This window comes from Loa loa (assembly GCF_000183805.2).
Source record: "Loa loa unplaced genomic scaffold supercont3.51, whole genome shotgun sequence".
In the NCBI taxonomy this organism is placed as follows: Eukaryota; Metazoa; Nematoda; class Chromadorea; order Rhabditida; family Onchocercidae; genus Loa; species Loa loa.
The window spans coordinates 169858-197299 of record NW_018108231.1 but is presented as its reverse complement, the minus strand read 5'-3'; the positions used below and the strand labels follow the sequence as shown (position 1 = coordinate 197299).

Below are 27442 nucleotides of genomic sequence, written 5' to 3'. Positions count from 1 at the left end.
GCTTATCTTTCTAGAAAAATAAATACCTTGAAATATCCCCGAACAGAAAATTAAAAAAAGAATGTATTATATAAACAGTCAAATCTTAATAACTATTTATAAAGCGTAGGTGTTAAACCTTTGATATATTTCTTTTGGCATTAAGATGATATATATCTCTTGACAAGATCAACTGATCGTTATTATCCTTATAGTGTTAAACATAAAAAATGATTAAGAGGGAATTTCAAAGTTTTAATTTTTAATTATAAAGCCAATTGGCCGGAAAAAATTTTGAAATAAACGACTGGCATACTATGGAATACTGAAGAGGTTTGTTGGAGGAAGGCCATATAACGTGTGTCCTTTGGGCTGTTTCCAATTTCCAACGAGTCAATTCGAATGCGCACGATGACGCTGTCCAAATCTCAGCACATGAACTATTAGCATGCTCATTCAATGTTGGATACGCTGGCCAACAACGCAGCATCCGGCATGCATCGTTGGGATGTGGCCAACTATTCACTTCAACTCCGAACCTTCAAGTTCTCCAGTGATTACTGGATTTATTTATAACAAATAAATTAGACTACGAGTGATTGATTTGGTTAAATAAGTTAGAGTAAATTGTATTAAGCAAGTCGAATAAATTGAATTTAACAAAACATTGTAACTGAATAAATATGAACCAATAAGGTGATCCAAAACAAAAAAAAAAGTAAACGAATAAAATGAACAAAAAAAAACTCTAGAATTATTTGTAATTTAGTTGATTAAAGAATTTCTACTTATTTTCAGTAGCATCACCTCCGCAGAGTATCTTACCTGCTTATATCCGTCCTTATGTACACCAAAAAAGGAAAAAAAATTTTTCACTGACTTGAAGCATATATTATTGAATGACAACGTGAAAGGAAACAATACAAAACTAGCAAAAATGGAAAGTCATGAATTTTTTTACTGTTGGATTGTAAAAAAGGCTACCAACATGAGTTAACTTTTAAAGACCCTAAATCTGCATAATTAAACAAAGTGTCAGCTTCTTAATCCTAACAACGATAATAATACACAACTAGTTAACTCAGACAACAGCGACAAATGATGTAGTGATATATTATCATATGAAATAAAACGCCTACCTTAGATCCCACAAAATGATGTAACGACTGGTTGAAGTAAGACACATCCAATTTTGACTCACTGGATCGATACAAAATGATGTTATCAAACCATATTCATTTTTGATCCGATGTCGCCAAACTACTTTGGGCTTAGAGCCCAAAATTGCCCTCTCGTACGTTGGTATCCTGGAAGGTTAAACGTGGAGATACATATGATTAAGCTTTATCATGATCTCTTTTCAACCTTAAATTAGAATTGTCATTCAGCGAAACAGCAGCATGAATAAGATATTCAAAGAGCCAGAACACCGAACAAATATAATTTTAAATAGCATAGCCATGTATTATATATATACGCTTTCCATGAGCTATTTCGTACTAGAATCATCACACTAAAACATCCGAGCAAATATTCACCAGCAAATAGATTGCAAACGATTACTGATCTACGGTAAACTATTTCGCATCTGTATTAAACAGGAACTTGAAACAAATAACCCAAAAAAAGTAGTTATCTCCATATAAGGCAGGGGTTGGGTTGCAGAACTGAACGGAGCCAAAGTTACCTTGAAGCAAATTTCCATATTTAACATTAGATTATGACTTTAGTGATATTAAAATATACACCAGAGATGATATTCTGTCTCCTCTAAAGTTTAAGTTGAAAATTCTATCATCTCAAGTCAGTACATGTCAAAGAAGGAAGAAGCTACATAACCTATTATCGTCCAATTTTTGTAAATTAATACCTATTATCGTCCAACAATATCTACAGCTATGAACTGAGAGTAAATGATCCTAACATATTTCGAAAATTTTAGAATAAAATCACCTGCAATCAAGGCAAAAAATGCTGTTATGATGGGTTAAGACATAGAGAAGATTATCAACGGCGATAATATCCACTGGTGGACCTTCTCTTTCTTTATCGAAGCTAATCTTTGTTAAAAGATGCATTCGTTCAGTATCAATAATGCTAATACGATAGTCTTCACTTGCAATAGCCAGATGCGATCCAGTTCGTCCCAAAAATTGTACCGAACTGATTTCCTGACCTACAATTTAAATTTAATAATTTTGAAAATATTATTTTTATATAGTTCACAAAGAATTTGAACTGTGACTGACTACCAAAAAAACAAAAAAAAAAAAAAATTACGTCAACTTATTAACGGCTCAGAGTAAAATCGAAATATCCAATGCTTTAACTTATTCTATCAACCTATTCAGCTATATTAATCTGCTCTTAGATTTATGCAGATAAGCAAGCGGTTAAATAAACAAGATGGTGAACACAATATTTAAATAACTTTAAAAGATAGTAATAGATAATGGACATATTTCTGAAATCAGTCAATATATAATCATTTAAATTAAGGAAAACTTACCACCATAGGTAAATGTAGCATCAGCACGGACAATCATACTCAAATCTCCCTGTATACGATTCAGCGACCATAGTTTCACAAGTCCATCAGCACCAGCGCTTGCAAAATAACAACCGTGCGGACTTTGTGCTAACCTAAAAAACATTTTATTCCAATTTCTACATTAATCTGAAAATATTCCATGACCTATTTGTTTATGCTACTTTTGAATGCCGCAAATAGTTAGCTTACCAAACAAGCAACAGAGTGATAGTGAAAAAAATAAAAATAAAAAAAAAAGCTAAATAGGCATGAAATAATATCAGGAATTAACTAGAGTTATGGAATATTTCAAAATAAGGTTTAACTTACTTATTAACTGCTGCTTTATGTTCATGCAGATGGGAAACCAAACTGCTACCAAGACGTATAGATGGTAACGGTAGTGAGGAATTGGAATTAGCAGAAGAACTTCCAGAATAGATGATCGGATGAAGTCGTTGACGTTTTGCATAACGTTCCCTTTTGTGAGTTAATAGCTCCGATAGCATTATTTTACAAGCCGACGAGCGTACTGTAACACCGTTCATTTACTGATGTTGCAAACAGTCTTCCAGTCGATTTGACTCAGATATTTCAGTGTACAGACTATAGCTGAGTACTGTCAAAGACCAAACAAAGATGAATATCACGTAAGCTTCCAGCAGGCGAGGATTAAGCAACATTTCCAACTTGAATAGAGATTTTTTCCCTATCGATTTTCATAAGAATTCAAATAAATTGAAAACTAAGTAAAAAGAATTGATGTATGAAAAAATCACAAAAAAAATTATTACGAAAAATGAGAATTTCCAGAATAATATGAAACAGAAGTTTTCCTAAAAAAAATACCAGCAAAACTGTGACCAGTCCCAAGATGTGAGAAACCTGATGCTGATAAAGCATATTCAGGTGGTTCCAATACTTCTGAAGTAAGAAGAGATTCTGAAGGTCCACCAAAATTAGATGTGAGCGTATTAATATCATCATAAATATTTCTCCATTCCGTAGGATACTGGCCATTTGCACTAACTGTCTGAAAAAAAAATGGAACTAAGCAGATTCGCAAGTGTAAATTTCAAATCTCTTCAGCAATTAAAAGAAAATCATTCAAAAGGGTTAGTACTCAGTTTCTTGCGGACAGGTCCTTATCAGCCATCGAACTGAACTCCCAAGAGTCTTGGTTTTCATATTCTGTCCCAATTACTGACATTCTATGGGAAGGGCTTATCGGCAGCACATTATTGTATAGAACAAAATGTGTAAGGATTCCAAGTTAATTGGAGTGGTGGTCTACATCATGCCAAAAACGTGAAGTTCCAGGACTTTGTTATGTGAATCATTGCTAGTTAAGCCTTGGAATTACGGAAATATCATTCTTGCGTACCTTATACTAATATAGATATTCAGTGACAAATTAAGTTCTGATGTGCGTTTCCAAACATTAAAAATAGAGCTAAATTATACGACATGTAAAGCAATTATAAAAGGAAGTAAAGTAAATCAGTTAGCAGAGTGAAGACAGACCTTAACACATGCCGTTTTTGGATCACTACTAAGATCAAATATATGCAATTTGACATTCGTTTCTGTCAGATCAATCACACCAGTATTTACGTCCGCATTAGCAGCACCCAAACTATAATTGCAACATTATTTGTAATGAATACAAAATAAACATCGCTGATTTTACTTTTACATGACATGGTTATCAAAGCCGGCTAAGTAACGGTTAATGTACAATATATCAACAAAACTACTTCACTACCATTCAATCTTATTATTTTACATTGTATCTATTCACAAAAATGTAATGCGTTAGTAGACTTATCTTAATTAACAGTAAAGCAAGTTAAACAAATTTTTTACCTTACGGCTTCAGTAAATTAAAGAAAACTGATTGACAAAAAGTTAAAAAAAAAGAAATTTTAATCATATACTGCACAGTTGATAAATATAACTGAACTTCAACTCAATTTCTGAGTCATTTCAAGAATTATAAAAGTTCAGCAAGGAAGAAATCAAACCTGGTGCGAAAATCAATCATTTTGGTTATCGTATTCTCGGAACGGACTAATTTATCTTCGATATTACGATCCAAGCCCAAATTTTCTAAATGTTTTAAGCAGGATTCCAACTGTGCCGAAGCTGGTTGGCATCTAGAACAGTGTGAAATTTCTTCACTGGTTAACTCTTAGTATATTTTAATCAAAATATATTTTCTACGAAAATTATTTCTTCCTTTGTTAGTCACCGCACCAAATGTGACAGCAAATTTGAAGCATCCTTTAGCATAAAAATGAGATGATGAAAAAATAACATATTTTAAACTTTATTTTAAACAAAAAATTGGAAAAAAATAGTATATTTTGAATATTTTAAATTTAAAAGAATCATCGTTTGCATGAAAAGATATGAACTCATACATAAATGTAATGCTATCTAGAATGAATGCTTCACATGTTCATAAGAAAATGCCAATTGGAAACAATTTAACGATAATCAAAATCAAAACATAAAAATTGGAACAAAAAGCACAAACTTTCTGCTAACTGCAAACGTCGAGTCTTGGCCACCATCCAAAGCTAAATATATTTGTTTGTCGGCCATGAAATCGAGCAATAACTTGACGGGTGGAACGTTTATCACGTAATTCCAAATCGGACGTGGAATGTGCGGCCTTAGAGAAGAGGCAACTACAAACTACAAAAAAAGAGTTAAAAATTTAAAATTTCCTCAACTTTCTTCATATTCATTAAGATATGCTATGTTTGATAACTAATGCTTTATGTTGATTGGTTAGAAAAAGAGAATATATATATTGTTTGAGGAAATATCGTAACAAAGAGTTGACCTCAGGCACCGTCTATTCTGCCATCATTTCACAGTGTCCTAATATTTGATTGATCAGTGCTGGTTAGGATTATACTGGTTAATGCTTAAGCTAAAATTGGCTAAGAAGACTGTTAGATCTTCGTGAATTAAATCCGGTTTTAATGAAATGATAATGAAAGCTGGCATTGCTACTCTAGCTTATTACTCTAGTCTTATCCTGAAAAGCAGTAGTCAGATTTTATCGCACCCAGTTTTAAATAACACGTACTGAACAGATTTAAACTTTGGTACTTTAATTTTAATAATTATACTATAGCAGCACACCTTGTTTCGCAGTTTTATCAGCCGTTCCTTCGTATAAGGTTCTACAGCTGGCATTACTTTACATAAAATATCTGCTACATTAAATTTTGTATCCAGTGTACTCAAAATATTCAATGTTGCCATTCGTAGATATTCATTCTGGAAATTACAAAGTTCTAGCAACAAATGAAAACATTGAACAATGGATATATTAATTTATGGCTCAAATCTTTACCTACAGAAGAATGTTTGTAAGACTACTAAGTTTGATGACCAAACTACAAGTTCAACAGATTGCTACCAACTATTCGAAAACTTTAAAGTCTAAGTCAACTAAGACATACCGGATGAGCCAAAAATGGTACGACATCATTTAGTAATTCGTAAATAACAGATTTCTCCAGTAAATCTTTTTCACATAGTTGACATATGCAATATAACGTATGCAACTGTACAAATTCTTCGTAATCATGTAAACCCTGCAGTTATAAGTTATGCTTTTCAATAAAAACCACTCCTGCATTTTAACAACGATTTACATGCTATGAATTTATCTATATTATTTTCCAAAACAAGATTTTCTTAATCAAATTGGTAACTACATATTCCTCTAACCAAAACTTTATTATTTTCGGTCTTGTTTAAGCTTTTTTTAAGTATATAAGCACAGGATGCATTCAGATCAATTGCAGAAATTAAGAAAATTTCAAATGGAGAACTTACTTAACAACATCCACATTTCTACTTTACTGACTATCTTTTTCCACATACATTTACTAAATGACCACTCATAACTTTATTCTTACTCATCACTCTATGACAAATTATTCGAAGCATATTTATCTTTTTATTTTACTTTCATCAGTTACCTTCAATCATATCTTCGCATTATCTTAACTTCATTTCCACCTTTTCCTATTTGCTACCAGTATTGAAATTTCCATAATAATGTGAAGACTGTTCAGTCATAGAAGAGATCTTAAAATGATACATAGATATAAAAAAGTATGAACCTGCTGCAGAAGTGAGAACAAAACGTAGGTATTTTGACGACCAACAAAATCAGCAATGATGTGACAGCATTCAAAGAATGATGCTCGAAGGCGCCAATTGACTTTGTCATTCAAAAATGTAATCAGATGCGACAGTAAAACATCGGTTGCTGTAAATCAACTTATAAAATATTGAGACTTATTTTTTAAGCAGAAAAAGCTTTTTAAGCAAAAAGAATTCCTAACATAGAAAAGTTGAACAAATTTATTACCATATCAAAATTTCGAGTAGTAAAGTTAATTGTTCCTTATTAGTACTGAGCCTAGCGTTATAAATAATGGTGTGGCTTAACTTGAAACGTGCCTGCCTTTTTTCATAGTAGCTAATTTCCTTCATACTATATCATTTCTTATTGTTAATGTCCTCTCTATCGTTATGGGCAAAATTTTAAAAAAGCTAGGAATATTGATTTTGCCACAACAAAATGTAAAATAAGTGCAAAATGACATTTTTATCATTACTAATATTATTACAGATCATTCCCGTCAACCCAAATCAACAGTGCTGAATAAGTAACAACAATTCTTACTTTTTCGACGATCAAAAAACTGACACAACTTCTCCAATGACTGCGGGGTTACAACGCTATGCTGCAAGAAAAAATCATATGCTACTCTCAAACACACTATAGCAACCCACTTTTGCATCCAAATTTAATAATTTGGATGCAAAAGTGGTTTGCTTAAATTGTGCTACGAACTAATTCCTTTTCCTTCTGGAATTAGGATATTTCGAAACTAAGAGAACAAAGACAACTAGAAATCAAAAAGAATTAAAAACACAACTGCAGTTAATGATTGAAGAGATAATGAGTTTAGAAATGGTGAACCTTTTGCCAAAAAATGAAATTTTTAAATTTTAGACAATAGAATATGGAAAAATCAAAACTAATATCAGCTTCTTTCAAATTCTCATACCTTGACGATGTTATTCGAATCACATAAATTAACGAAAATTTCAATAAGAGTCTGTTGAAGCGTCTCCGTTTCTTGCTTTGTAAACCGTTCTTCACGTTCGCTGTTGTCCATTTCGGTTGATCCATCCAATAAATCATCCGTGAAATTTTTCCGTCCTTCATGGATAAACCTGAGATTAAATATTCCGAAATAAAATATGAGTTTGGTGGAAGTTAAATGCGAGCTTAGTCTAAAGAAAACTGCCCACCTGAAAGAAGCCTCGGCTAAATCACCTAAATTCTGTGCCAGAGTTATTCGTACCAAACTGTGTGGATCCAACGAGGCATATTTCTGAAATATAACATAATTGATATTAAAGCAAAAATCTCATTCAATTTCTATGACTACACTACGAAGTTTACATTATCTTTTCCAGTTGCTTAGAGTCTTTCAAAGATTATTTGTTATTCAGGATAGTAAAAACTATAAAACTATTTGGTATTGCGTAACTGCTTGAAAGAAAATCATAAAAGAGTAGGCGAATATGCTGAATTGAAGTATAAAATAAGTAAGGTCCCTTTCAAGATGGAGAAACACATACAGAAAGTTTTTATAGATGTTTTAATCATTTAAGCTGGGAACAATAGTTTTGCAAAATCGAAGGTTTTATTTTTATCAGGATTTAGAACAATGCAAAAAATGGTTCGGTACGAAAGTACAAAATCATTTTTCTAATATTTAATCCTAGAAAAAATACACGAGTTAACGAAGTCCTTCGCATATTGAAACTCTTACAAGTCTTGGAAACAAATAATCGACAAATAATCGAGTTTCATAGCGTGGTATTTCATTGAATGATTTTAGCAGTGAAGTAACTGAATTAATGGCTTCACATTTAACCTGAACCATGCAATCGAATATCATTTCAACCTATAAAAATTTATAATTCGAAAATCTTCATTTCAAAAACTACAAATACAAAACACCAATACATCGATCTGAACTGAGAAATAGATTCCCGCATATTTAAACTAGAGATGCTCTCACACATAGGTAAAAAAAAAACCACATAATAACAGACCAAGTATGGCAACAAACGATCGGCAACAACTGAATTATCCACCCATGGTATGTACCTATGCAACAACTTCATCGACTCCTGAAAAAAAAAATTTAATTTGGTCTAGAACAGTCGTTAAAACCATATAACCCAAATAAGCGGGAAAAAAACAATGGAATTGATGAGTAATCACTGGAAGAATGGATTAAAAGAATATTTTAGAAATTCAGGATTGTCCTTGAATCAATATATTACTAATTTCTTTTTTATCCCGGTATTTTCGCGACGTAAATTTATTTAGTCTTGTCTTTTCCCTGTCCTTGCACAATGCTTATGAATTGTTCACCCAAAAATAACATCTGGTATATTTTTAACTCTAAGCACAGTGATGAAGTAGAATGAAAAAGCTTCCAGGATGTATTTCGGTGATATACATACAAATATCTCTTTATAAATAGATAAGTAAATAGGTAAAAGGAGTACAAACTAAACCATAATTTCATATGAAAAGATTAAATATAAAAAGTATACTAACAAATTTTGCAGTCAATGACTTCAATGTGCGCATATTTGAAGTGGCCAGTGCAATGATAAGTAAAATGGCAGGTAACTGATCGAATGGTTTTCCATTAACCTCAGCCTTCTCTGATAATTTCTCCACAGTTGCTTGCATATCGAATGATAATCTGAACAAACTTGATTTCAGTTCTCCTCACTATCATAAAATGATAGATAAAATGATAGACATATACGTACACATATTTTAAACCTTCTACACAAGAGTCAGAAAATAATAAAGCGTTAATCTGATGAAGCTCAACGAGAGCAGTCCACAATAAAACAATTAGTGTTAGCAAAACAATTCGTTAGTATTAGTTATTTTCTGAACAAAATAACAATTGCGGATAAAAGTATGCAAGAATGTTTAGAATAAAATAAGAATTGTGGATAGAAGTATGCGAGGATATCTATGGGTAAGGAAAAGCAGTTTTCACGTCTTTCAAACCAATTAGTTTTAAAACATATTGAATTAACGAACTTTGCAATCGCATTATCCGAATCCATTGATTCTGAATTTTGGGCCTCTTCAAGTGATACGCTTGTTTGTACATATTTTGGTCGAAAAGCATCTATATAATCATACAGGAAATGATCGAATATTGGTGGGAATAAAAGTGAGGAGTACTCTCGAACCTCAAAAATTCGATTTTTTAACTTTAAAATAACTTTCATTCAAAAATGAGTAGACGTTGATCATTAGCCCTCATGATATGAAAAAACAATCCGTTATGTCTATTCATCAATCAAATGAAAACAAACTTTTTCAGATCTGCTTTCCCCCTCGCTTAAATCAGAAAAAATCTTAAAAATCAAGCAAAGCAAAGAGAAGCAGAAGGGCTAGAAGATCTAACTGGAGAAAAAATAGCACTTGGATTTGAAGAATTATAATCAAGTATGTTTGTCCCACACTAAAATAATCTACGGTTCAACGCATCTTGCTTCTCATGTACAACGAAGTCAAATAATAACTTTGTCAAAAACTAGATTCCCAGAAGTCTTCCGACTCTAATTGCTAAAGAACTTCGAGTGACCACATTTAATTATTTAATATGACTTAGACTACTTTTTTGTGTACACACAGCTTTTTGTTTATATGTCTTTTTTTCGTTACGCATTCTGCATGCAACATGAAATGTCTGGTAAAATTTGCCACCAACATACCATAGCCGAAATTACTAGAATTTACGGGAAGAAAATGCCTACCAACATTGATGCCTTCGGCCTTTTTGCTGGATTGCGATGAAGCATCAGACCGATCATACTGCGCAATTCTTCAGGTAACTGTTCTTGAATATTCTGAATCATTACTTGTGCTTCTGCATTAGACGCATGTCTAAAAATATCAACTTTTGATTATCTGACCTACTCTCGAATAAAATTTGAGAATAAGAACTCCAAGAAAAAGAAAAAAGTAAAGCACAGAAATCATTCCACTCAACATACTTATATTTAACGAGTAATTCGTAGGTAAATGGACATTGGCCTTCGGTAAACAGCTCAACAAGTACACAACCAAGAGAAAAGATATCCATAGCGTGTGTGAGGCCTTTGGAGACGTCCATAAATTCACCCGGAAGATTTGGATGTAAATTTAGTTCTTGACTGGTACAAAACCTTTCCGGTGCCAAATAACAGCTCAACTGTCGACTAGTATCGAAAAAGAACGTGAAACACGATGGATCATCCTGAAGTACTGACATAATTAGTTAACTTCAATCATTAGAGCTTCTAACAGATTTATATAAACTATCATTTGCTTAGTACGTGAAAATGCGGAGAATCTGAAAGAACAGACGGCTAGACCCAAAAGATAGGGCAACACAGTATGATCAAATAAGGGGAAAGATGAACATGATAAAAAAAATACTTTGCCCGTAAGAAAAACTGATTCGTAGCAAGAAATCTAGAATACCTACTGTGCTCGCATCAACAATGAGTATTCAAATATACAATTGAATATATTACAAACCGATGGAATGCTGGCAGGCTTGAATGATGCAAAATCGGTTATTTGCACCCAATTATAACTTGAAACAAGGATATTTTGAGTTTTCAAGTCTCCGTGGCATACTTCAGCATATTCACATTGAGCAAGTGCCTGGAATAGAATGAAAAGAAAACGAATCGCTTTTTCAGAAAACGAAAAAACGAATCACAAACGAATCGTTAAAATTTTATGTCACTACAGTACGAAGAATTAATAACCTTGAAGAGATGAAAAGCAATCCATCTTTTCTCAATATCCGTAAGAAATGGATACGTGCTTATACGGTCATAAAGGGTGTGTTTCTGAAACGGCCGAGACAGAATAACACAGCGTGAGGTAACCTAAAATTATCAACATTTGAAACAAACATAATAATAATGATGCAACTCAAAAAAACCCAAAACCTGCCAGCTTTGATTTCCTTTGGGGCAGAATAATTATAATGTCAGTGATGGTGATTATGGCACTCCGTATGGTCTCAATATTGGAAAATTGGTGTTTTAATAAGTTAACTTTAGTACCTAAGAAACATGGAAACATGAAGAGGATTATGTATAATAAAGCTTGAATTGAACTGTTAAGTTAGTGAAAGGAACTATAATAAGAAATTTCGAGAAATAACCAAACGTTTACAAATATTACTTACATATACTCGTCTGAATGGACAGCAATTGTAAGCATTGCACAAGAGATCGCGGATTTGAATAACCTAAACAAGGTTATTGTTTAGGTTATTTCTAAACAAGAAAAAGGATAATTCTAAAATTCAGTTTGAGAAGTTTCCTATTTATAGAAAAAAACAAGCGAAAGACAAGCACCTGATCACGGTAGAGATCAATCGAAAATGACGGATCTTGAAGAAGAAAAACTTTAAGAACTGATGGACCTTCCGCATGATTCACTCGAGCTACTTTCATGAATCGAGTACTTCCTAGGCTGAAACAAACAAATATTTAGGTAGTTCAAACATAGCAAACTAAAGAACCCTCTTCGCCCCTTTCTTCTTTTTTGGCATAAATAACAATATTTTTATGGAACTTTCAGTATATTATTACATTTACACGTCTTTACTCCCTCCTTTTTCGCATTTACATGTTATCATATTTCTTGTACTTCCAAGCCTTCATATAAAACTTAGTCAATATGTTTTATTCACGTTTCATTTTTACTACAGTTACAGGTTACTTACACTATCACGTTCTCATTTATAGTTACATATGTTCCGATTTATACTTACGTATGTATTCCCATTTACAGTTATATAAAAGATATTATTTCATTATTCTGGAACAGATACAGTACATAAATCACAGCATATTAGAGCAGGAAACATGGCTTTATGTACTTTAACTTATATCATATCTTGTTGAACGATTATTCCCAAAACCTATGTTTAATTTAAGAATTTTTTCAATTATAAAAATGACTGCTGGGAAAAATTTCAGAAAAGAAAAACCTTCCGACATATTCCACATCGCTAATATCTGAAAGATATGCTTCTACGCCCAATATTTGGGCCGGTATCTGCGCCGATAAGACGTTTCCCATCTCTTTTCACTTTTTCATTATTCGACGTATCGAAATTTTAAAGGTAAATCTAAAACATCAGTAAGAACAAGTTTTGAGCGCAAATTCTGAAGTAAACAATATTGTTGTTCATCACAATCAATATTTAGCACGAAAATAACCCGAAAAAATATCAGCAATCTGATGTTTCCCTGACACTATAGCATGATAGGAAATTGTCGACAACAAATAAAAGTGTTGCATTTCTTAAAGCATTGCAAATAAATCTTATATTTCCCAGTGTTTTGTATAACAAGTGAAAAGTGAAAAGACTCACAGGTAAAAAAGGTATGAAACATGTAATTATCCAAAGTGAAATGACACGTATCACGTCACTCCAAAGTATCCTTTATTAGAGACGTGCTCCGCAACGTGAAAATGAAATAACGAATTGAAAACAAATTGAAATTAATTTCGCATTTTCCTACAGCCCCGTAAATGCAAATCAAAATCTCACGGAAAATTGATTTTGGTTATGGAATGTCAAAACTTGGAAAAGAATTTCCCCAATTTTTCCTTCTTTTAAAAAATTTCCGCAGTTTAAAAATTGTAAGTTGAGGTTATCCGATAAATTTATAAAGGAAACGATAGACGAATATAAGTTAATTAGAAGCTTTCTGAGAGATTTGAAATAAAAAAATTATATGGTAATTCTCACCAAATTAATCAAATCGAAGTGCTTACCAAATTTACGGATAATATAGAGTATAATAATGAAATTAAGCTTCCATCTGGCTCATAACTGAGATTCCCCAAATTGAAAATATCATAGAATGGTGAAGTTATATTTGATGCCCAACTCTCCATAGAAATATAGTCGTGTTGAACTGTTTGTTTTATTTTCCTCATGCAACACTTCTTCATTACCAGTTCGATAGGTATACTTCGATGGTTAGCCTGATAAGCTACTCCCGAAAATTTGACGCATATGGGTAGTAAGTTGGCATAAGGATTGAAAAATTCATTGCATTGGACAATTCAGGCAATTATATCTAATAATTTGCAAGACATCACAACGATTACATCTAATTAGCTCCAACTTGTACCCCAATTGATCCTTAACATGCGACAACGACCCATATAATCTTTCCATTCATCGTTCTCGTCTTTCAACTTTCCGGTATGCCTCTCAGTGAGCTCAGAAAGGTATATTTTTATACAGTAGGAATTTTAATATGAGTCACTGATTGTTATCATATTCACGTGATTTACGAGCGGATATTACGTGATTTGAGTACGTCTATTCGAAATCCCAGCTCTTAGAAAATGTCAAATTTTACACATCAACATGTAAAACAATTGAGTACTTTATGTTCTAGTTCTTTTCCATGAATCAATTCTCACAGAATTACTATGACTCAAAGATATCATCGTATCAAAAATTTTGCTTGATAGACTTTTGTGATTAATAGCATATCCGTTGAGGGTGTATCGTTTTTCTTATTCAGATAATTTGTCCGAGGATTGCTCATTGAGATATTCACTGGAAGATATGTTACGCACTATCCAGTAACTTCTGTTACTCATATAATGCAATGGGATAGATGTTTTCTTCCTAGCTTATTTTCCTCAAAGTTTCAGAAATGTTCGGGAATGAATTTCGATATAGCAGCTGAAGAAATGCGACGCCTTGATGGTGAACCAAATAAGGATGAAAAAATGCAACTGTATGGTTTTTATAAACAAGCAATTCATGGAGACATACCATCTGTCGAAGATTACCGTCCGTTTGTTCCCGTTTATTAACTTTCTTCTAGTCTATTCATTATGACTAGTAGTGTTACCTTCCGTGATGTTTTGAATCACTTCACGAATTAGCACAAAAACAATACCCGTAAATACAATTCTTTAATATACGCGAAAAATTGCATGTTAGGATTTGGCCTCTCATTTTAGATGTTCCTTGCGTCCCAAATCCAGAAACCGGAAATATTCCCACAATGCCAAATTGATCGTTTATGGCTGGGATACACATCAAATACATGAATTTTAAATTTTTACTTTAAGAACAAGCATTTGAACAGATGCCAACATAGAAAATGCAATTTGGAAAAAAAATTAAGGAAAATCAGTGTACCAAACTAATTGCACTTTACTATCCTTCAATAAAATCTTCGTTTTTGCCCTGGTTAGACATAAAGAAAGTTTTTAAACAGTAAGTGAAATTTTAGAGCAGGATCCACTTCACATTCATTTGCCACTTTTTAGCCAAACCACCTGACACTGACCAATGGAATTTGCATAAATATAATGCTTGGATGAAAAATAAAGGTTAACTTTTTAAATGCTATTGAATTTGATCTCTCCCAAAAAAATGAATTCGCAATACCCAGTTAAATTTATGTAGTTTGTCAAATTTATTTTCCAAAGATATCTGCACAGCGTTAACTGATAAAGGGACTGAGAAATAACTCCAGAGCAGAACTGAGAGCGGCAAAAAATGAGTGCTTCAAAAATTCTCTACATGGAATTGGTCAAATATCGATTTGGTAGAGCATCACAAAAAAGCTAAAGAGGCTCTTCAGACGGACACAGATCTCTCATTCTTCGTCCACTTATTATTTTTTAGGCCACATGAATGACTTATTAAAGCCATTACATGAGATAAAAGAATTAGTTGAAAATTATACTGTGATGCAGAGAAGATGAACTGTGAACTGAACAAGGGGAAACATTTAGTTATCAAAATCAAAATGAAAATCAAAATGTTCAGGAATAGATCGACAACAGTGTGAAAAGGAGTATGTACAAATAGCCGAAAAAATGATCAAGGAATATGGTCGAAAGATTGTACGCTGTAAATGGAACAGTGAAGTTTGGACTGTTGATTACTGATGGGAATCGCACCCAGTAGAAGTGAAATAGAGTAGATGCAATGAAAATACAGATTATCAATTTCTCCTTTTTTCTCATTAATTAACATTGTAGTTAACGTGATTGTTCTGTGCTACTTCCGGATGCTGAAAAAAAATGACTAAGAATGAAGCTATGCAATCTTATTTCTTATTTCCAATTTATGAAATTATCTAAATTGTAAGCGAACTCGATCTTTAACTCTCAAAGGTTCTACTTCTCAAATGATGGCTGTAATGCTAAATCTTTTATCCTTTTTCATGAGTACAATCGAACCGTCGCTCTGGGTATGGGAAATGGTAGTAATGAATTATGAAATGATCAATTTAGAATCTCTGTTATCCGCTAATTCATACGTTGACAAAGCCAATTCAGAATCACAACAATCATGGGCTTAGAAACTTACATCGATTTCCAGCAATTCCATTGATGCTTCAAATACACAGTCACTGATCTTCTTCTGTACTATTAAGCCAAGTCGTGGATTTCGGATCGAAATTGCTCGTACTTTTTTTTCCACAAACTGACCTGAAACAGATGAATGAGCATCAGAATTTTTTGATAAATGATAACAAGAAACAAAACGCATTAAATTGCTTTAGTTCGAAAAAACTAAATCTTTGAACTACGTAAAGTGGTAATTTGGAGAGTTAGAAAAAAAATTTGACTATGATGAACAGAAAGCAGCACCCAAAAGAGTGAATTCGTCGATTATTTCCCGCCCAGTTTTCCGGTCAATACCATGTGCCATTTGCAATGCACTAGAACGCCTTTTCGAACCAACAACTGGTGGGCAAGTAGCATCCGGTTTTACTGCAAATTAAAATATTTTAGCATCCAGATTTACAATAAGTTATGAAATGTAGCCTACTGCTCGAAAAGCAAAATATTCACACATATTCATATTTAAAATAATCACATGTATTAAAATATTCATACTCAATAAAATACAAAATATTCATATTCACAAAATAGTCACATGCTACTTGTATACCATAAGTTAGCTTTAGTTAGCAGTGTATTTCGTCTTTTAGTGGAGATATTTGCATATTCAGAATTTTCATTTCATCTGCTCTTATAATAAGATTTTTTGTTAATTTATTTCTACAACGTATTTGCACTCATTTCGTCTTTATCTAAGTTTTTTTTCTTTTATATTCATTAATGCATAATACGTGGATAATGGTATATGGTTTTCCTCGTACAATTTCTTTGCATATTTAACACCAAGTTGAAATGAATTAAATCAAATTTAAACTAAATTTAAAAATGAAGATAAAAAAAACAGACCATCATGATTTGATGATTCGTCGCCGTTTTGATGAAATGAACTATCGCTAAACTGTTCCGCTTTTGAGACCGCTTCAATAGTCCGTTCTATGTTTGCTAACCGCTCAATGTTAGCCAGGGCTTCGTTAGTCTGATCGACTGAATTGTATGGATTTCCGGCTGTACTCGGACTACATGTTACGGTCACGGTACTTGTTACGGGATACAATCCACCATCTGTTTTGGACGGATAAATAGGATACGATGACTGCTGGTCGCCTTCCTTACGTTCTTGTGACATCAAGGCACTTGGTGTTGAATATGGTCGCTGTTGCTGGACGTTTCGATCATCCAACAGGAACGAATTATACAAGTAGCTCCTAGAAATGGAATTTCTATACAGTAAATTTAAATGAATTTAACTTAAAGAAAATAAAACAAAATATATTTGTTTACGCATTATACAAATCGATCATGATACTGCAACGCGGTCAATGACGATTCTGTAATATTAACCATAATGACAGAACACTTCAAGGATGAAAGTGCAGTGAACGAGAAGAAAGCATAAATGAGGAGCACACTTTCAAAATTTTAACTGCACTGTCTAAAGTTGAAGGGATGGTTCGAGAAGTGATCAAAAGAAGGGATCTGTAATTTTCAAACCAACCAACAAAGGAATGATGAACCTCGAACTCTTTCACTAATTACATAAGTAACTATTATACTACCATGTTATCTACTCATCCACATCCAAAAAATGTCCTTCGTCTCTCAAGCATCCCTGATCAAATTAATGATGTTCTTTTCAAAATTAATCTCAGATTTTGCCTGAATTCAATACTGAAACTTTTTTTATATGAAAAGAAATGAAACTGGAAATAAGAACAGAAAATTCTACCAATCACCGAATAACAAATTCATCACAGATACCATTTTTCATAATTTGAGGTTGCAATATATTTTTCAATATTTTTCATAATTTGAGGCTGCAAATAGTGCAACTTGGAACTGCAGGATATGGTTTCCTTATTTTTAATCCGGATTCCTAGGATCAATGAAAATAGAAAAACGAGGTGATGTCTAAACCGGAAAAATTAAGACCGAAAATCGAAAAACCAAATATCAAATTGAGAAAAGCATGTAGTTGCAACTGTCGGACACTATGCAATTGCTTGTTTCTAACATAACCAATACTCTAAGGGTCACAAAATGGTTTCGATAGGAAAATCAATAATGGGTAAACAAGAACTCCCGGAAGCCCCCAGAACAGTCTATTCAAATAACAAGAAGTAAAAATCTAAATACCAATCTGAACAACAGGAGATTTCTAGAAACTTTTTTGGATTGAAAAATTGGAACAATTATGTCAAAGCTTTCGTTAGATTATACAAATCGGATTTCGTTTGATAAAAAAGAAGTAATTTAAAATTCTAGGCTTAAAAATTCTCCTTCATTATAATCTTCCTCTTTGCCTTTATTCAAAATAAAAATGTTAATCCTTAAAGATTTATGTTTTGTAAATTTTCTTATAAAATATACAAAAATATAATGCACAACTTATTTCAGTGATACTGTAAACAGGAAATAGTAAACAGGAAAATGTTAATATTCCTACACTATGCTATCAGTCGAGAAGTGGTGTTTATAATTCTTTCCTCTTGATTGTATCGAAATTTGAATTATGAACTTCACATAACTTTTAAACTTCATATAACATCTGATATTCATACTTCATTGAGTATGAAAGGAATGTAACTGAGAAACGAATTACAATTCTGGGACTACCATAAAATCATGTTAATTATGTAGCCTACGATCAAGAAAATAGATCAATTTGCCTTACTAAAATATCTTTCATTTATTTACTAGATGATATAAAGAAAGGTTGTCTCATTTATAGAGCACACATTGATATTATATCAACGCAGTGCTCTTCAAGGATAACATAGTTCATAGTTCAAGAGATTACAGTTCAGTGATTGAGTCAAACAAAAAAAATCATGAATATAATTTCAGGAACTTTATCCTGAATTTCCTAACAAATTCAATTTTCATTTTAACAACTTACATTGGATCATTTGCTTCAGCAATATCAGTAGCATCCGTAAATTTCAACATTTGCATGAAACGCCATGGTTTTATTTGGACATTTGATACTTCCATTCGGCGCTTAGCTCGTCTGTACTGATCTCGTAAATGCTGCCACTGACGACTTGTATGAGTACCTAAATTTTCTAATGTTGAGAGAGAGAGGGAGAGATAGAAGGTGAGGGGGAGAAAAAAAGGCAAAATAAATAACACTGACAATGTAGCAGTGTAAAAACAAACAAGAAATAAATAAAACAAATAATTATGCGAAAGAAAAGTGTAAAATAATGATTAAATTAATTTAAATTTCGAATCAATTTAAATTTCGTATTGTTAACAGCTTCGAAATTCTTCAATAATGTTAGGATTGCTATCGATACATTATCATCAACATCATCATCATCATCATCATCATCATCATCATCATCATCATCATCATCATCATCATCATCATCATCATCATCATCATCATCATCATCATCATCATCATCATTCAGTTTTAATATCTCTATCACCTCTTCACAAATTTACCCGACCTCAGCTTCTTTTTTCTCTTCTTCCCGAAGGATAGCATTCGAAAATATGTGTGTGCGTATGTATGTGTGTGTGTGTGTGTGTGTGACTGTCTGTCTGTCTGTCTGTCTGCATGTATATCATGCATGCACATTTATCAGTTAAAATTCTTCCAATTTAAATAGCACAATAAATATTATGGCATTGTTAAATCTATGAAAATGGCAGTCAATACGGAAACTCTCTCCCTCCCCTCCTCCTCCCTTTCTCTTTCTTTAATTATCGCTTACCAACTCTCGAAAACAAAAGATCATCCGGCTCTATTCCGGTATTGAAAACTTTAAAATATTAAAAGGTAATTAAAAATGACTCAGTGGTAAAAAGAGATGAATAAGAAAACAATAATACGAATTAAGATTCTTACCTAGAATTAAAAATTTAAAAAAAAAAAGAACTCTTGTTACTATATGAGAAATTTGAAACTAATATAGAGGGAGAGAGAGAGGGAAGAGAAGAAAATGGTGAGAAGAGAGAGAGAGAGAAGGAGGAAAAAGGAATAGTAAACAATTTTGTTTACAACTCTGATTATTTTCGTTCCATACAACACCTGCGTTTCCGCCTTAATTCCCGATCTCAAGCATCTATTATTGCCATTATCACCATCACCATCATCATCGTCATCATTATCACCACCCTCATCATCATCATCATCATCACCATCATCATCATCAATCATCATCATCATCATCATTACCATGAACAACGTCATTGTAATCGTCATTATCATTATCGCTATTATTATTGCTATCATTGTTGTCATTACTAAAGATAACTACTAACCCTTAAGTATGATACCGAACATTTCTGACATTTCTTGAGCAATTTCCCAAAAAATTTGTCGTTTTTTGGCAGCATTCCGGTAATCAACATTAGAAAAATTCCATATGCATTCCTGACGTTGTACCGATTTGATCAGTACCTCACGCATTGCATCCGTCCATACGATTGTTTCGTTTGACATATTTTGCTCCTTATTGCGTGGAATCTTCTGAAAATATGGAAATTTTACGAATTTAGAATGATATATATGAAATTTCACATCAAATTTTATACGGCTAACCGGATTACACGCATTTAACCGATTACTCGACGTATTTTTGGTAGACCGTGTCGATGCATTCTTTTCATTAATTGAATTAATTATAAAGGACAATGGGAAAGTCGATTTTTACCTACGGAAATTTAAAACAACAAGCAACAATTAACTTCCGGGATTTTCCGGACAAAACGCTCGTATGTCTTAAAATCCACGGTCCCTAGTTAATCTAAAATTTCTTAAATTTTACAGTGCTTATTTTTCAGATAGGTTCCTTAAAGTTATACAATTTTTTTTTTTAATCCTTTCCTTACATTTTTATTTATCATGAAATAAACACCTGTAAATGGAACTTGAAAAATGTCACAAGAATTCTGACTAATGTTAAACTCTGAAGTTCTAAATTCAAAAATTTCCATGGTAAATTTGTGAAACAGAATTCATATGAAAGGCCTAAATTACAGTAGTCTAGCATTTTTCTTGTTTAAAAAAAGCTTTTCTCATCAAGACTTTGTAACTTCAAACTTCAAAATACTAGGCCTAAAAAAATGGAATGGATAAGTAAGCCTGGAAGTAACAGTTATCCTTTCCTCAAGCATATCATTAAACTTCAGCAAGAAAACTCTAAACAACAACAACAACAACAACAACAGGTTATCAGGGGAAATCGGTAAACAGATAATGTAACCGGATACATTGAAAAATAGTACCAAAAAGTGACCAAACTTGTGACAATCCGGTTCGGTTATCCTTAGCCGATCTTATTTTCTTCCTGATTTTCACCGACGGTATCACAAATCTTTCAGCGAGAAATCAACCTGTGGTACCACGGAAACCCATCTTCGCAGGCCCAACTCACAACAACACACCGACAAAGTATGTGTGTCTGTGAAAATGTGTGTATGTGTGTGTGTCTGTGTCTGTGTCCGTGTCTGTGTGCGTGTAACTGCTGAAGACGGGACAGTGAATGTTGATGTATGCCGCACACATACACATACACATAAATCCATACATATACATACATGCATACATACACACATATAAACATACGCACAAACATACACCATACATACATACATACATACATACATACATACATACATACATACATACATATATATATGCATACATACATATATACATACATACATACATACACACATATATACATACGCACGCATGTATAGTACAGACATACACACATACAGACCTATGCATATAAATACATATATACATACATACATACACACATACATACATACATACATAGATATATATACATACACACATACATGCTTACATACATACATATATACAGGTATACATATATGTACTCTCGCACTAATGTCTTTGATCTGCGCCTTCGTTTATTTCTCAATACAGATTTCTACACGTCACATACACTTACCGACATGCTTCACATTCCATCAGTGTATGTGATCCGTACATGAACAAATTGCTGAAGACATTTGCATACAGACACACGCATGCAAGCACATACACGAACACATGCACACGTACAACTTCACGTATTTACTCTTGCGTATAGAGAACATAAACATAAACATACTTGTACAAATACGTGAACAATCATACATAAATATATACATAAACAGAGTGAAACAAACGCCTACAAACATACATCCACCGACACAAATGCTTCCCACCAATGTCATATATGTGTGTCTGTGTATGTATGTATGTGTATGTATGTACATTCGTATGTGTGTATACATATATGTGTAAAAGCGTAGAGGTTGATGGGTTCAAGTATGACATGTATAACGCACACCTACACGCATACACGGACGTGATGGGAACCTGCACAAGGAAATATGCAGGTAACAGTTATCCGTAGACATGGAAACATACGCATAGTCACACACACACAGACATCCATAGACATACACACATACATAGACATACACAAACATACGTACACAGACATGCACAAACATGCACAGACGTAAACTTACATATGCGCAGGCATACACAGACATTCATAGACATACATAGACATGCACAAACATGCACAGACGTAAACTTACATATGCGCAGGCATACACAGACATTCATAGACATACATAGACATACACAAACATACGCAAACATACATAGGCCACACAGAAATACAGACATGAACTAGACACACATAGACATACACAAATATACCATGCGAACAGACACATTCATAATTCCAATTAAGATTATTGTGGTATATATAGGTTTTAGTACATGCATACATACAAACATACATACACACACATACATGCTTACATCCGGACATCCACTCATACATATAGATTCACACATATACAGACATAAGCGCATATACAAGCATACATATACACATACATACATACATATGCACATACACGCATACACGCACATACATACATACAGATACACACACATACAGAGATATAAGCACATACACCCATATATATATATATATATGTATACATGCCTACATGCGTACGTCCATCCATATATACATACATACACACGTGCTCACATACGGGCATACACACATACATACAGATATATGCACATAAAGACATAAGCACATACATACATACATACATACACTCGTACATATGTACATACACACCCATACATACCTTGGCATATACACATACATGTATACATATAAAATTCAGTATCGACCGGAGGGAAATCGTTTATTCGAAAGGAGACAGGACGGGAAGATTTGTTGAAAGATCGGATATGAAATTAAAGAAGGATGGTACGGAAAACCGTTTTAATGCAATCACTTAACGGTTTTTCTCACTTTCCTTTTTTGTCAGCAAATTAATTGGATTATCATATGCAGTGATTGAAACAATATAGAGACAAATTTCTGGAAATAGACCGTTTTTGCCGGTTATTTCATTGATATCCTGTTCTCTCCATCCGGTAATAAAAATCATCAAGAAATCTTAAAATGTTACTCTCTGCTACACTTCTCTATAATAATAAATCGTTCACAAATTTCATAGATCCACGTAAATATACGTACACGTGTACAGGTATATACGTGCATTAGGATACTTGATTACCGGAAGCATTTTTTTTTTTTTTTTTTGTAAATCCGAAAATGATTTTTCATTTGGGAACAATAAATTATCGACTATTTAAAATAGAAAAAAAAAAACAGAGAAGCTTGGGTGAATTAAGTTGGCTTGACGGAACAAATTCCATGAAAATACTTTTCAAATACCATCCGTAAAATGATTTGCGCTTAGTTACTAGCACGATCCGGTCATTTATCATTATAGATTTTCCGGTTACAATAGCCGTATGCTGCTCCTATATACACCGTTCTATTGGGAATATAAGCTGAATGAGACAAAGTGACAACACTCCGATGTCTTTGGACCATTAAATCTTCGTCATATCTCTCTCATACTCACGTCACGTTTAGAATGACTGTAGTTATAATTAATATAATTTTTTTTACCGGAATTGAAATAGTTGAAACTTAAATAAAGAAGTAAGAGAGAACCATTAAGAATAAAATGTTTGGAATGATTGAGAAATGATTTATCAAATATTCAGTTGTCTTGGATTCTTGTAAATTAGTCACGTATAACGTGACCTGTGATCTTTTCATAAAGAGCAAATTCAGGAGACAAACATTTAAAAATATTGGGAAGCGAAAAAAGTTTTTTTTTCTTTTATTGAAAAAGTAGCTTTAGTTATTCAAAAATTATTTTTAGATAAAAGAAAAAATTTCGTTTTTCCATTCTCCATCGTACAAAAAGATTGGTTAATTTACGGAAAAGTTTTCCGGTTTCATTATCCGTGTTAATTTCCTTTTTGTCCATTGTCCGTTATCCGTATTTTATTTCCCTTTTTCATGTAATGGCGCTGAATATTGATTAGATTTTCAGATTTCCAGACTTACGTTTCAATTACTTATCAACCAAATTTTATAAAATTTTAAAACATTTACATTTTCAATATAATAGAAAAAAAGGTTATATTTTTAAATTAAGAAAAAAAACCTTTTTTTTTTGAATTTTCAGAAAATTCTTCCATAAAATACTAATAAATACTTTATAAGTGACCACAAAAAAAAAAAAGAAAAAAAGGCCAATAGCATTTTTGCAATCGAATGTTCAAATAGTATCCATTCTAGTTTCGTTTCTTTTTTGAATTTTAGATCGTTAATAATTGTATGAAAGCAATTAATATAGGAGAAACTGGATGAGAAAACTGTAATGAATACATATTCCACAAGCATTATTAGAAAAATATTGACTGATATTTTTTACGTGAAATTTCACGTAAATTAGGCGCATTTTTCTTATTTGAGGCAGTTTTAAAGTTTAAAAAAGCATTTCCGACACGCATGCACGTCTTAAAATTTTGAATATTCGAAATGTAAACGTTTCATTTGCATATATTTCAATTCCATTTCATTTCTGTTTCATTAATTTTATTTTCCTTCATCATTTCCAATCTTCTCATTTCTTTTCTTTTCTTTCTTTTAACTTTAACTTTATCAATTATTTTATGTTTTTGCATTCTTTACTTATCTTTTAACTTTATTTGATTATTTTATATTTTCGCATTTTTATTTATCACAAAGTTCTAATAACAACCATTTCGATCACATTTCCTTGATAAAAACGATTCTAAATGATGCAATTCGCATATATAGATGAAAGAAAGAAATAAAAATTCATTGGAAAATGACAATAAATAATTTTAGGTTTAATTAAATATGCGAAAATTTTGTAATTGAAATATGAGATATTCGCATTCAGTCTTACTATTAAACAGTAATCACAATGGAATAACATTTGGGTTAATTATTTCTAAAAATTTCGCTGAAATTTGCATAAGCAAGCAATGATGTAAGAAAGATAAGAAGAGAATAAAAACCTTCAATAGAAATGATTTAAGCCAGGAAAAAAAAGATAAAAATATTACGAAGTAATCGATTAAAATTAAGATCATCTTGGTGTATGAATTCGGCAAATATATGGCATACAATCGCATGAAACTAGGCTTCAAATTAAAGCCTTAAAGTATTTATCTAAGACTTTTTAAAAAAAATAAAACTTTGTCCATTTAACTGTTCAGAACTTTGTCCCTCATTTAACTAATTAGAAGTTTAAAACTTCAGAAGCTATGAAGTCCTGAGTCATTTTGTCATTACGGGAAACCTGAATTAAAGATGATATTATTTCAGGTTTATTGAATATGATATGGCAAAGCAAAAATCAGATTTTATTGCTAAAATTGCTAGAATGTGCCATTTCAAAATATTAAAATTTAGAAATTGACTTTTAATGGTCCACTATGTAAGTTATCACATTATCCATTTCCAATTCGTTAATTCATTTCCGGTTAAAATTAAATTCAAATTAAAGAGTGCAGGATGAAGTCAATTCTTTCAATGATAGCTGATGCTGTGCAGTGAACTGTAATTGAGAACGTGATCGGGAAGGATCAATCGGATAAAGTTTAGAAACTCTGTAAAAAGTAATGTTCGTTAAAACCATTTTTTTTAAAAATATTTTTATCATCAATTCGAATCCATTTGCATATATACTTTAAATTATAAAAATCAAAAATTTCAAATTATTCAAAATTTTGTGAAAAAAAATCCATCACCCGAATTTAATGCAGAAAATACTACAAATACATTGAAAATTTTCTGAAATATCTCTAATTTTGTATTTAAGAAATTAAAACGAATGTGAGAAACTTATAGATTAAATGAAATTTTGGTGCAAATCAATGATTACCAATAATTGAAATAAGCTAAAAAAAAAAAAAAATACGGTATCAATTGTATTGGGAAAGAGACTAATAGATACATTTAAGCATTCCTTTTGGATTGTAATTTTGCAACACAAATAATCATATTAGATTACGGTACGGAAGCTCAGTAGAATATAACTGTTTCAAAAGTAATTAAACAAATGCAGAAGTAAAATGTAGAATTAAATTTACAAAAAAAAAAAAAAAAAAAAGGAAGAGAAAATGAAAAGGCAGATTTTGAGGATTAAATAGTATTAATAAAATAATGTAAAAAGATATACCCGAAATAATAAGCAAAGTATTTCCCTTTATTGAAGAGATTACAAAGAATGCAGATAGTTTGTTTTATCTTATCAATTATACCCGAAACAATAAGCAAAACATTTCTCTTTATTTAAGAGACATATTATCAATCTTATCAATACATCAAATTTTTTATCTTACTCGCACATTTCTTATCTCACCAATCAATCGATTTAGCCTACTTATCGAACTTATCAGACGACTACTCAGCTTCATTATCATATCATATCAGCTAATCGTAGAGAGCTAGCGAAGCTAATTGTAATGGGTATTTTTTTTTCTTGTAAAATGAAGCAACAGAATTACTAGATACGATTAATCTATTCAGTGATTTATAATAACAGTTTAAACATTCCTTCCTTCAATTCATCCGCTTCATCTTACCTAATCAACCAATGCTATCATACTGTATCACTTATCTTATCAGTAATGCTAATTTAACACTACTAAAAATGGAAAGCTCAGTTCATAACTACGTAAAGTTTCGATTTCATGCAAAAACATATTATACATGCATAAACCAATGAAACAAAAAATAAAAAAAGCGGAAATTAACAAAAAATGTGTATATTCACAGCTACTAATACTAAAAACAAAAAGGTCGATACGATATACAATAAGCAAAGTTTGATGAGCAAATAAGGAAATTTCAAAAAATTTTTGCAGAATTCAACTAAAATCAGCTGTATCAAATGTCAATAATAATATAATAATAATAATAGTAATAATAATAATAATAATAATAATAATAATAATAATAATAATAATAATAATA

General features: G+C 32.0%; 5 protein-coding genes across 5 annotated transcripts in view; 3 read left to right on the top strand and 2 right to left on the bottom strand.

The window, feature by feature from the left end:
* LOAG_17234 (VPS15 protein kinase) overlaps window positions 1–13146 on the bottom strand; it is a 14534-nt gene extending 1388 nt beyond the window's left edge. Inside the window, exons 1-27 of the mRNA XM_020449893.1 lie at window positions 13045–13146; window positions 12658–12798; window positions 12020–12137; window positions 11848–11910; window positions 11420–11542; window positions 11184–11312; window positions 10658–10899; window positions 10418–10547; window positions 9693–9847; window positions 9189–9339; window positions 8675–8752; window positions 8389–8523; window positions 7862–7944; window positions 7615–7783; window positions 7227–7287; window positions 6658–6806; window positions 5989–6123; window positions 5666–5803; window positions 5049–5209; window positions 4534–4665; window positions 4034–4145; window positions 3359–3542; window positions 2840–3041; window positions 2489–2622; window positions 1933–2155; window positions 1119–1286; window positions 296–518 (exon numbers count right to left, since the gene is read on the bottom strand). Of these exons, the coding sequence (XP_020306522.1) occupies window positions 296–518; window positions 1119–1286; window positions 1933–2155; window positions 2489–2622; window positions 2840–3041; window positions 3359–3542; window positions 4034–4145; window positions 4534–4665; window positions 5049–5209; window positions 5666–5803; window positions 5989–6123; window positions 6658–6806; window positions 7227–7287; window positions 7615–7783; window positions 7862–7944; window positions 8389–8523; window positions 8675–8752; window positions 9189–9339; window positions 9693–9847; window positions 10418–10547; window positions 10658–10899; window positions 11184–11312; window positions 11420–11542; window positions 11848–11910; window positions 12020–12137; window positions 12658–12749 (3690 nt within the window). The 5' untranslated portion in view covers window positions 12750–12798; window positions 13045–13146. The remainder of the gene's footprint in view (window positions 1–295; window positions 519–1118; window positions 1287–1932; window positions 2156–2488; window positions 2623–2839; window positions 3042–3358; window positions 3543–4033; window positions 4146–4533; window positions 4666–5048; window positions 5210–5665; window positions 5804–5988; window positions 6124–6657; window positions 6807–7226; window positions 7288–7614; window positions 7784–7861; window positions 7945–8388; window positions 8524–8674; window positions 8753–9188; window positions 9340–9692; window positions 9848–10417; window positions 10548–10657; window positions 10900–11183; window positions 11313–11419; window positions 11543–11847; window positions 11911–12019; window positions 12138–12657; window positions 12799–13044) is intronic.
* Window positions 13147–13870: 724 nt separating this feature from the next.
* Window positions 13871–15602, top strand: LOAG_03672 (acyl CoA binding protein; the record flags this gene model as incomplete). Its single annotated transcript, XM_020446390.1, has 4 exons — window positions 13871–13913; window positions 14349–14490; window positions 14976–15038; window positions 15481–15602. The coding sequence occupies exons 1-4, from the start codon at window positions 13890–13892 to the stop codon at window positions 15600–15602; spliced, it is 351 nt and encodes a 116-aa protein (XP_020303263.1). The 5' UTR covers window positions 13871–13889.
* LOAG_03671 (hypothetical protein) lies at window positions 15114–20549 on the bottom strand. Its single transcript, XM_020446389.1, has 6 exons — window positions 20334–20549; window positions 18961–19117; window positions 16911–17269; window positions 16311–16433; window positions 16027–16148; window positions 15114–15727 (listed from the first exon to the last, which is right to left on the bottom strand). Exons 1-6 carry the CDS (start codon window positions 20512–20514, stop codon window positions 15680–15682), a joined length of 990 nt encoding a protein of 329 aa, XP_020303262.1. The 5' UTR covers window positions 20515–20549; the 3' UTR covers window positions 15114–15679.
* Window positions 20550–21137: 588 nt separating this feature from the next.
* On the top strand, window positions 21138–21633 carry LOAG_03670 (hypothetical protein; the record flags this gene model as incomplete). The annotated part of the gene is made up of 2 exons (XM_003139207.1): window positions 21138–21259; window positions 21396–21633. The coding sequence occupies 2 exons, from the start codon at window positions 21138–21140 to the stop codon at window positions 21631–21633; spliced, it is 360 nt and encodes a 119-aa protein (XP_003139255.1).
* A 1419-nt stretch (window positions 21634–23052) lies between these two features.
* LOAG_03669 (hypothetical protein) lies at window positions 23053–23367 on the top strand (the record flags this gene model as incomplete). The annotated part of the gene is made up of 1 exon (XM_003139206.1): window positions 23053–23367. The coding sequence occupies one exon, from the start codon at window positions 23053–23055 to the stop codon at window positions 23365–23367; it is 315 nt and encodes a 104-aa protein (XP_003139254.1).
* Window positions 23368–27442: the final 4075 nt, after the last annotated feature.

What these genes read in the sequence shown, in the direction of transcription:
- LOAG_03671 (XM_020446389.1), bottom strand. Translation starts at nt 20,514, where the DNA reads ATGTCAAACGAAACAATCGTATGGACGGATGCAATGCGTGAGGTACTG. An exon ending in GTTCGGTATCATACTTAAGG is followed by an intron (nt 19,118 to 20,333) that starts GTTAGTAGTTAT and finishes TAGAAAATTTAG; the next exon opens with GTACTCATACAAGTCGTCAG. An exon ending in CGAATCATCAAATCATGATG is followed by an intron (nt 16,434 to 16,910) that starts GTCTGTTTTTTT and finishes TTTAATTTGCAG; the next exon opens with TAAAACCGGATGCTACTTGC.